Below are 10,890 nucleotides of genomic sequence, written 5' to 3'. Positions count from 1 at the left end.
CTTACGCTTCCTAATTAGTCCTAGCTAACTACGGTTGAAGTTAATGTTCAAAATTTAATAGTAAATTATATTTTAATTTAATGAAAAATGAACACAATAAATTGTATTTTAAAGAATGTAAATGCTTCAGATGCTTTAAAACTTAAAATTATTTTCAGAGTAATTTATTATTATTGTTATTATTATTATGATAAAAAAATTAGTTAATTAAGTTTTTAAGAATTGAATTCCTTTGTTATAAAAAAGAAATAAACAAAATCAGAATATAGTGGAATATTTTTTATTTTTTATTTTTTTATATTTTAAAATAAAAATTCAGTTACAAAGAATGATAATTGTCTCTGTCTTATCATCACACACTTGAAGGATGCAAATTGTGTTGGGTTTTAAGCTTTGGCAAAGTCAAGGACATGAGGAACACGAAGAGCTTTCAACCAATCAGTTCCAGCGCCAAGTCCAGCCTTTAGGAATTGGCCTGCAGTGAATTGGGCAGCTTCTTCGCGAGAAATGAGACCATGATAACCCTTCCACTTAATTCTTCCTTCCATTGCAGCACCGGGTCCAGCATTGTTGTACTCAGCGTAGTACAAAGTGTCTTCAAAGTATTCCCCTGCCCAAGGGCACCATCCTTCAGGGTGAAGGAAGTCACCGATGGTGGATTCCATAACCACAGTCCTTGAGTATTGCTTCCATGGCCTACCCAAGTAGGACTTAATTTGGAACCTAACTGGGAAGAGCTCGGCTTCAGCAACAATGTCGCAGTCCTGGATAACAATTCCAGTGTCCATGTTCTTCTCTGATGTGCCATCTGCAGTAATGGTATTTAATTGGTTGTCAAGGGGCTTCCTGACGACGATGACAGAGTGTTGGATCACAGTGGGTGAGGTGCCGAAGATGAAATCAATAGTGCCGGAGATAACACAATTGCGGTAGAATTGCCTGTTGGTTTGGACGTATAAGGTGTCTTGGTAACCCAAAATGTGGCAGCCAATCACTGCTGACATGTCTCCCTGGTTCCTGAAAGCCACGGCTTGGTGTCCGTCAGGTCCAGCAGTGTTCTCGAATGTCATTGCCTTGGCAATGAAGCCTGGAGCAGTGTTGGCAAAAGTGGCAGTTTGCATTGTCTTAACTCCATCACGGAAGTTCTTGTGACCAGTGACAATGGTCTTCCCAGGGCCATCACCATATAGGAAAAGATTAACAGCGGTCTTGGGAACAGTGATGTATTCATCATAAACACCAGCCTTAACATATATGTAATATCTACCCTGGAAGCCGTTGGGGTAAGAAGCAATTGCATCGGCAATGGTTTTAAACTGACCAGAGCCATCCTGGGCAACTACGACATTGGGTGTGATGTTTGCTCTCCATCCTTTACGTTTAATTTGATCCAAGAGCTTGCGGTCTGCGGCAGAGAACCAAGTGGGGTACCCATCCATACTAAGAAGACGACGGGAGGCAGGTTTAAGGTTTAACTTCAACCCAAACTTTTCGAGGATGTGTGACAAACCAGTCACGATATCAAGGGTGATGGCAGTCAGTTTCTGCACTTTGTCTAAGCTCTCTGTCTGGAATTGCTCCTTGATACTCTTCTCACCTTCTTTGCCATCATCGAAGCCCTCCATGCACGCCTGCTGGTATGAGATAACTGAACTAAGCCAGTTCTTGAAATCAGCAGTTTGGTCATGTACAGCTTGGATGTTGTTATTTTGCACCATGTCAGTGCTGAGTTGAAGACTTTGGATGGCAGATTGCAATAAATCCTTGCAATCATCAATGGCCATCTTAGTGCCATTGTCTGTGTCTCCATGCTCGGTGGAGAGCCTGTCACTCATGTTGAACGCTTTGATCACACTATCCATGGTGGCTTTTACTGCCGTGGCAATGTAAGCCTTAGGGTCAGCGGTGTCAAGACCCTTAACGGAGCTGAGAGTGTTGTGGCAGAGGTTTTTGTCATCGGTGTTTTGACAGATAATCTCGACGGATTTTTGATTGGTTTGGATGGAGGATTCATCACCCTTCTTATTAACGGTAACCACAACGCCGAGTGCAACACCCACCACAAGGATGAGAGAAACCGCAGAGATAATTATTTTTCCAGACATCCTTTCTTGTTTTTGCCTCAGATCCCCTTTTTCTCCAAGATGATGGTGAAAAAGAAGATTATAGGCTTATTACTCCTCCCCCTTGAAATGTAGGGGAGACTATTGTTGAGATGCTGATGAAGAATAATGAGCCAGGGGAGAGTTTATATAGTGTTCCTCCCACCTTCTTCCACCATTAATTCGATGCAACAAACTCTATAATTGGCCTTCTCTTTGTTGTTCAACCCATATTTTTAGACGATCCCATCCTTTTTTCTAGAAAGTATGACTGCGTCATGGCAGAAGAATGTGGAAAACTTTTATACCCATTTATTTCTTCCTGTTTTTTTTTATTATTATTATGTTCCTAGTAGTATATTACTGTAAAATGTGTAAACTTAATCTAATAATTTGTTATATTTTTTATGTCTTTTATGCAAATTTTAATTTTTATATTACCTCGTATTATGAACCCATCATGGTGCAAACTAAAACAGAAAATGTGTTTGAAACTTCCCAATAAGAGGTGTGATAATTAATTCTAATCATATTAAATAAAATCGTATAATGTGTTATATTGTTCAAGGGTTAGCCAGGAAGAAACTCATAATTAAAGAGAAGAATACTTCAATGTTACTTTCTTATGTCATCATACTATACGCTGATACCTAATCAAACTTTCTAATCCATTGGATCTTTGTAATAATAGATACCAATGTTTTGTTTACATTGGTTAAATAACCTGTTGAGTATATACCAATATGGACTTAGATTTTTTTTACATTTTAGATTCCTTTTACAGTTCCTCTCTACATATTTTTCTTAGTCACATAATTCGTTTGATTTTTTTTATCTCATTCTTTCTCCCATTCTGAACATATATCGTAGGAGTAAAAAACTAACGAAAAGTTGTGATAAAAAAAAAAAACTCTCAAGAACGTTTATTATATGGGTCATAAATTTGTTTACTCAACTATTGGAGTGTGTGGTAACTCTAGAAATTGGCTGTATTTGCAGGTTGATCAACTTTTTTTTTAATCCGAAAAGAGAAGTTGTATATTTATTTATAAAGGTTGGTTTTTGATACCAAATAAAATAAATCATTTGACAATTCAATATAATAATATTTTAATTATATTTATTTTATTTTTAACTTAAAATTCTAACATACATTATTATATTATTATAATAGATTATAAAGTAGAAAACGATGAATGTGAAGGAATCATTTTCCATTTATAAAAGAGTAATTGTACCTCAGTTTCCATACAAACTTACCGAAGGTAGTGTGCATTGATACATATCCTAAATAAGAAAAGTATATTTAAGACTCATTCAAGAAAGTTAAATCCACTTAAACTTTTTTTAATAATATAATAGTATTTTTTGTTATTTTAAGTTAAAAAGTAAAGAAATTTAACTAAAATATATAGTAATATTTTAGGTTTTATAGTGGATGTATTTTTCTGAGTGTCAAAATATCGTCCTCTTTAAATAGTAAAACAAGTAAGTACTAACAACTCAAACACTATATCATCACCTTCCACTTTTCATGATCAGCAGGCTATTTGAGTTGGATTTTATTCTGATCTAGAATTAGGTTAAATCTAGAAAGCAGGTCCTCTTTAAATGTTTTTGCTTCTCTTTTTCCCGGTGCTGCATTTTCTATTTATGAAAACATTTTCAAGGTTTCTCATAGCAAAGCCTCGAGCTTGAGAAAATGACTTCGAAAACTTAGGAGTAGTGGAAAACTGATTCACCTTGTTAGTTAGTCCTTGTATTAAGGTAACGGAATATTTTCCCAAGATTTTAGTTAATCTTGTTTGCAATGGATTAAATATAGATGACCTAAACATCCGATGAGATCGAGTAGATTATTTTTATTTTATCGACAATAAAAAATATATAAAATAAAGAAACACTCGAAAATAAAAAATATATAAAATAAAGAAACACTCGAAGTGTTTCAACAATTTTACAATAAAAAATAAAATTAAAATTAAAATCGTGAAAAAAAAATTAAAAGAGAAAATAACATTTATAACCTACCGTAAAGAGATATAAAGAACTATAAACACTTTATTATAACTATTTTACAAATAAAACGAAACAAATTTCTAAAGATAATAAAAATAAAGATATGTTGAAAATTTTACAAGCTCACGAAAATTAACCATTGTTCCAATTGTCCAGTTAACTTTGTGATAACTTTTTTTTTTTTATGGACGTTTATCCGGTTCATAAACTTATATTTTATGTATTATAAAAAGAACAATCTCTAGACTAAATCTAGATGACACAATAAATAAACACAAATATAAATTTTTATATAAATGTAACTTTAGAAAGAAATCGCAAATAAATATACTTCCAAATACACATAATAAAAAAAGCACCTTATGTGTGTGAAAGAGTATGTGCCTGTAACTGAAACAACTTTGTCTTGCTGGTAAATATTTGATCATACAATCATAGCGAATTATTATTCGATTTGCTGGAGGCATGTTTCTTGGGTACCACTTAGAAGCAACGACGAGAACCTTACCATGACAGTATAGATTTCAAAATATAAACATATTGTAGCACTAAAGACATTGTTTGCCTCAAAAAGACCAATACCAATGCAAACAGGAGTGGTCTTTATAGTTTTATACTTCTTTCATTTGTCCTTCTCACATGTGTTTGTGACTGTGTTTGAAGGTATTAGACTCTCCACATAAAACCACCATAAGAAAACATTAAATTATCTTTTAAATATCAGTGTCAATTAAAATACAATGTCATTTGAGTTAATTGGAAAAAACTACTCTACCGTCATAACTTTGAAGAACGCTTGGGTATTGATAAAGGAAATTCAGATTGCAAAGGATATTATTGGATCACAATCAAACACAACAGATAAAACATTAGAATTGGGATTTGGAAGAAGCAAAAGCTAAGAGTTTGAGTCTTGAAATCAGCCACCAATTTATTTAATTATTTAATAAATAAATTAAACATACATAATCCTTATATTAAAGAAAAATATAAGATCGTAATAGTCAAGCCATAAAACCTAAGAAAAATAATATAAGTAATAACTAACATGACATGTTTCATTATTTCATATCCATTCTTAAAGAAAAAATTCATCCATATATCCATCATACTCATCCTATCCCCATCCCTGCTGGTATACACTCATATCTATGTTTGTATTTGTTTATTTATTATTTTATTATCAATTAATTAATTTTTACAAAAAAATAAAAAATCACAAAAATAAAACATAATATTATCAAATATTCAATATTAAATAAATTTATTTTTGTTTTTTTAATATTAGATAATTTGAAATAAATTAAATTGCATATATTTCAAATTACAGTACCAAATATAATTTTCTCATAACCAAAATATTGATTAAGTTCTCAAACGTCAATGAAATAAAGTTGATATAATTAAAATATATTTTTAAAAATTTATAAAAAAATAAGTATCCAAGTTCAAAAATATTTTAAATGTCTCTTTATTTCCTTTCTCTAAATTCTAGTTAAATATTGTTTTACACTAATAAAAATTATAATAAACCAATTGAACAAAATTGCACAAAGAAAGAAAAATAAAATTAGTAATAACCAAAATTTAGTATAGGACTTTGAACTTTTGAACTTCGATCTATGTTGGATGATAATAAAGAAGATTCATGACAATGACATTAGGTTGCTATATTATAGAATTACTCTTATGAGAAAATATAAATAATTATATAAAAAATTATGAAAATGATAAAAATAAAATAATTAAAGGCATCATAAGATGAAAAGTACATAAAATAAATCTAAGAAAAACTTCTTAGATATCAAAGTATAGTCGAAGTGTTAAGAGATAATAAAAATTAATTTAGCAAAACAAAAGTAATTCTTCATATGAAACAAAAATGAAGGATCAAAGAGAATAAAAAAGATAAATTTTTTATATTACCTACTCAATAAAATGCTTATGAGATTGAACACTTAAAATTTAGAGTCAAATATTTTTATGTAAAAAAATGATAAATTAAAATATTAAAAATAAATAAAAATATTCAAATATGAGAAACAAAACTATTTAATTGACTCTAATTAATAATATACCATTTTAGCATAACTGCACAACTATTATTATGATAAAAGAGAGATTGCATTGAAAATGTTAGTGAATTTCATAGGTATGAAACAATTCAAATAATTACAAGTGAGAGGAAAATATGTGTAGAAAAAAAATAGTTATAAAACAAAAAATGAAGATAATATATATATATATATATATATATATGTATGTATATATGTATGTATGTATAGTATTAGAGAGTGTATGGAAACATGGATGGGTGGGTTACTTATAACCATATCCTGTTAATACAAATATTTTTTGTTAAATCAATAATAGGTTCAGATAATACTCATAAGAACGAGTTTATTTGTTAATTTTAGGTAAATGCACAAAGAAGCATATAGGACACCAAATCGAGATGGAGAACAAAAATCTAGAGAGAAACAACAAAAAAGAAAACCGAATTAACGAAAGAGAGGAAGTGCAATGATGATAGGCTTAAGGCCGATTCAGTTAGTAAGTTAAATGTCGATGTAATAAAAGATATTTAATGTTAATTAAGTGAGTAATCTTTGAATACATGGAATGAGTTGCATAGTTAAAGAAGAGACACATGATAGCAACAATTAATAGATAGGTATCATGTGAGAATGAAAGAGGTCGGAGGCTATCAACATAAAAGGACCCTAAAAAGTGAAGAAAGGGGAGATCACAATTCTGAATGTTTTTGACTAATCGATTTCAATACTTTTTTGCCAGAACAACAACACAAGCATTTCACTAAAGTAACCTAATAAAAGAAACCTAAAATTTAGAATAAATTGTAATTTTATTTTTTAACAGGTATTGGATATCCATGGACACATGTAGTATGATATTCGTTCCCGTCTTATTAATAAATGTATATTTATTTGTTACCCATTATTCACACATACTTGTTTAATACATTCCTTATCCTTATCCCTATCCCTATTTCTATCCCTATCCGTAGTGAATTTTATTCTTAGGTGGAAATATTTTTGTCATCCTTAATTATGCTCCTCATGTAGCAATACAACATGTTATAACCCTTAAACCTATTAAATAAGTGTCAAGGTTTAAGTCCTCCTTCTTCAATTGAGTTACCAATTAGAGAAAAGTAGGAACACGTCAATTTCAATTTGATAACTCCAATTGGAATAGTTAATTAGTTTGGAGCAAAAATAATTAGGAAAACAAAGATAGACCAATAGATAGGAGTGTTGAGAAGGAGGCACATTATATGTAAGAGAATTAAAGCCTTTAGCTTAGGTGCCCTCCATGGAATAACACATGAGTGTTCTATTTTGTAAAATAGGAAGTTCATCCTTGGATTAATGCAGTAAATGTACCAGGTTTGTATCAATAGGTATCAGTTTTCCATCATGATTCTTAGTTGCAAACAAGTATTAATTAGGTTTTGAAACTAATGTCGTAGTGTTTGTGTGTTTGGACTTGTTAAAGGGTTAGTGCACAGCCATCTGATGTGGGCATTTGGGTTGTGAAGCATGACAAATGTTAGGATTCATAAGGCCTAGACTCTTCAAACTACAGTTAATGTCTATATTTAGCGGTGTTGTTCTGCAAAGGTCTTAACTACGCATTTGTAATTTCATTCACCAACCTTATACAGTTTGCATTCTTTTTTAAAATTTTAATTCAATAGCCAGGCATTTGTAAATTTTGCACTTTTTTTTTTCTTTTTCTATGGCTTGACCCATTTCCTCTCTAGTCATATTAAGAATGTCTTTATCATTAGAACATCTCACATTAATGACTTCAAGCCGTTATTTCCTTCCTATAGTAAAGGAGGAACATTTGATAACAAGTTGGATTTTTTTTATTTTTTTTCTTAAGAATAATAATAATAATAATAATTATCATTATTATTATTATTATTTAATTATTATTGTTTTATTATTATTATTATTATTATTATTATAATTATACGCTCAAAGCAATTAAGCAAATTAAGTCTATAAGAAATGAATAAGAAAAAATAAATAAATAAAAGAAGAAATATAGTGAAATAATTTTTATATTTTAATGAGGAAGATAATTACAAAGAATAACAGTTGTCTACGCCTCATCATCATACACTCTCAGAAATAAAATTGAATGAATAGAAATTGTGTTTGGCTTTAAGCTTTGGCGAAGTCAAGGACATGAGGAACACGAAGAGCCTTCAACCAATCAGTTCCGGCGCCAAGTCCAGCCTTTAGGAATTGGCCTGCAGTGAATTGGGCAGCTTCTTCGCGAGAAATGAGACCATGATAACCCTTCCACTTAATTCTTCCCTCCATTGCAGCACCGGGTCCAGCATTGTTGTACTCAGCGTAGTACAAAGTGTCTTCAAAGTATTCGCCTGCCCAAGGGCACCATCCTTCAGGGTGAAGGAAGTCGCCGATGGTGGATTCCATCACCACGGTCCTTGAGTATTTCTTCCATGGCCTACCCAAGTAGGACTTAATTTGGAACCTCACTGGGAAGAGCTCGGCTTCAGCGATAATGTCGCAGTCCTGGATAACGATTCCAGTGTCCATGTTCTTCTCAGATGTGCCATCTGCAGTAATGGTATTTAATTGGTTGTCAAGGGGCTTCCTGACGACGATGACAGAGTGTTGGATCACAGTGGGTGAGGTGCCGAAGATGAAATCAATAGTGCCGGAGATAACACAATTGCGGTAGAATTGCCTGTTGGTTTGGACGTATAAGGTGTCTTGGTAACCCAAAATGTGGCAGCCAATCACTGCTGACATGTCTCCCTGGTTCCTGAAAGCCACGGCTTGGTGTCCGTCAGGTCCAGCAGTGTTCTCGAATGTCATTGCCTTGGCAATGAAGCCTGGAGCAGTGTTGGCAAAAGTGGCAGTTTGCATTGTCTTAACTCCATCACGGAAGTTCTTGTGACCAGTGACAATGGTCTTCCCAGGGCCATCACCATATAGGAAAAGATTAACAGCGGTCTTGGGAACAGTGATGTATTCATCATAAACACCAGCCTTAACATATATGTAATATCTACCCTGGAAGCCGTTGGGGTAAGAAGCAATTGCATCGGCAATGGTTTTAAACTGACCAGAGCCATCCTGGGCAACTACGACATTGGGTGTGATGTTTGCTCTCCATCCTTTACGTTTAATTTGATCCAAGAGCTTGCGGTCTGCGGCAGAGAACCAAGTGGGGTACCCATCCATACTAAGAAGACGACGGGAGGCAGGTTTAAGGTTTAACTTCAACCCAAACTTTTCGAGGATGTGTGACAAACCAGTCACGATATCAAGGGTGATGGCAGTCAGTTTCTGCACTTTGTCTAAGCTCTCTGTCTGGAATTGCTCCTTGATACTCTTCTCACCTTCTTTGCCATCATCGAAGCCCTCCATGCACGCCTGCTGGTATGAGATAACTGAACTAAGCCAGTTCTTGAAATCAGCAGTTTGGTCATGTACAGCTTGGATGTTGTTATTTTGCACCATGTCAGTGCTGAGTTGAAGACTTTGGATGGCAGATTGCAATAAATCCTTGCAATCATCAATGGCCATCTTAGTGCCATTGTCTGTGTCTCCATGCTCGGTGGAGAGCCTGTCACTCATGTTGAACGCTTTGATCACACTATCCATGGTGGCTTTTACTGCCGTGGCAATGTAAGCCTTAGGGTCAGCGGTGTCAAGACCCTTAACGGAGCTGAGAGTGTTGTGGCAGAGGTTTTTGTCATCGGTGTTTTGACAGATAATCTCGACGGATTTTTGATTGGTTTGGATGGAGGATTCATCACCCTTCTTATTAACGGTAACCACAACGCCGAGTGCAACACCTACCACGAGAATGAGAGATACAGCGGAGATAACTACTTTTCCAGACATCTTTTTCTTTTTTTTTTTTTGCCTTGGACCTCCTTTTCTTGAAAATGATGGTTGAAAAGAAGACTAGAGGCTTATTTTTCCTCCCCTTGAAATCCCTTGGGGGAGGCTATTGATGAGATGCTGGTGAAGAATAATGAGCAATAGGTTGGTTTTTATAATGCTACTTTCACCTTTCTCCCCGCCATTCTATCCAACAAACTCTAAAATTTGTTAATAGTTGTGGTTGTGGTTCAACCATTATTTGGAAACACTATATTTGATCTCATCCTTTTTTTTCTGTCAACGTATGACCTTTTCTTAGTAGAAGAATGTAAAAACTTCTATACCGATTTGTTCGTTCGTTTTCCTTATATTATTATGTTGATATTATTACTTTGTGAGCTTAACCTAACCATTTGTTTTGATTTTTATGTTTTTAATACAAATTTTAATTTTCATGTTGTGTCATATGACCCCAACATAGTACAAATTGTAACAAAAAATAAATTAATTTTAATCATAATAAACGAAATAATTTAAGTCATATTTTTAGTATAGGAAGGAACTCATTTAAAAAGTGAAAGATACTTTATTTTTACCTTTTTTATTGTTGTTATGTTATACGCTTACACCTAATAAAACTTTCTAACCTATTGAATCTTTTGTGATAACACAAATAAAATCAACGTTAATGTTATTTTTACAATGAGTTGAAGATAATGTATCTATCCTTTTATAAAAGTATGTATCAAATGTTATGCTCAAGGTTTTATTATATTTAGAGAATACATAAATTGATTTTTTTTTATATTGTGTTATTTATACGAGTGTCCCGAAGAATTTAAGTGGTATCTGTACTCAACAAATCATCACAA

At 32.9% G+C, this 10,890-nt stretch overlaps 2 protein-coding genes across 2 annotated transcripts; both read right to left on the bottom strand.

The window, feature by feature from the left end:
• Window positions 1–276: 276 nt before the first annotated feature.
• Window positions 277–2,207, bottom strand: LOC114181366 (pectinesterase-like). Its single transcript, XM_028067794.1, has one exon. It carries the CDS (start codon window positions 2,103–2,105, stop codon window positions 387–389), a length of 1,719 nt encoding a protein of 572 aa, XP_027923595.1. The 5' UTR covers window positions 2,106–2,207; the 3' UTR covers window positions 277–386.
• Window positions 2,208–8,209: 6,002 nt separating this feature from the next.
• LOC114181482 (pectinesterase-like) lies at window positions 8,210–10,147 on the bottom strand. The gene has a single exon (XM_028067953.1). The coding sequence runs from the start codon at window positions 10,034–10,036 to the stop codon at window positions 8,318–8,320; it is 1,719 nt and encodes a 572-aa protein (XP_027923754.1). The 5' UTR covers window positions 10,037–10,147; the 3' UTR covers window positions 8,210–8,317.
• Between the last annotated feature and the right edge of the window lie 743 nt (window positions 10,148–10,890).

Source organism: Vigna unguiculata, chromosome 1, assembly GCF_004118075.2.
Source record: "Vigna unguiculata cultivar IT97K-499-35 chromosome 1, ASM411807v1, whole genome shotgun sequence".
NCBI lineage: Eukaryota > Viridiplantae > Streptophyta > Magnoliopsida > Fabales > Fabaceae > Vigna > Vigna unguiculata.
This window is presented reverse-complemented; position numbering and strand designations above follow the sequence as displayed.

Bases quoted from the DNA above. Each gene is read 5' to 3' on its own strand.
- LOC114181366 (XM_028067794.1), bottom strand. From the start codon at position 2,105: ATGTCTGGAAAAATAATTATCTCTGCGGTTTCTCTCATCCTTGTGGTG.
- LOC114181482 (XM_028067953.1), bottom strand. From the start codon at position 10,036: ATGTCTGGAAAAGTAGTTATCTCCGCTGTATCTCTCATTCTCGTGGTA.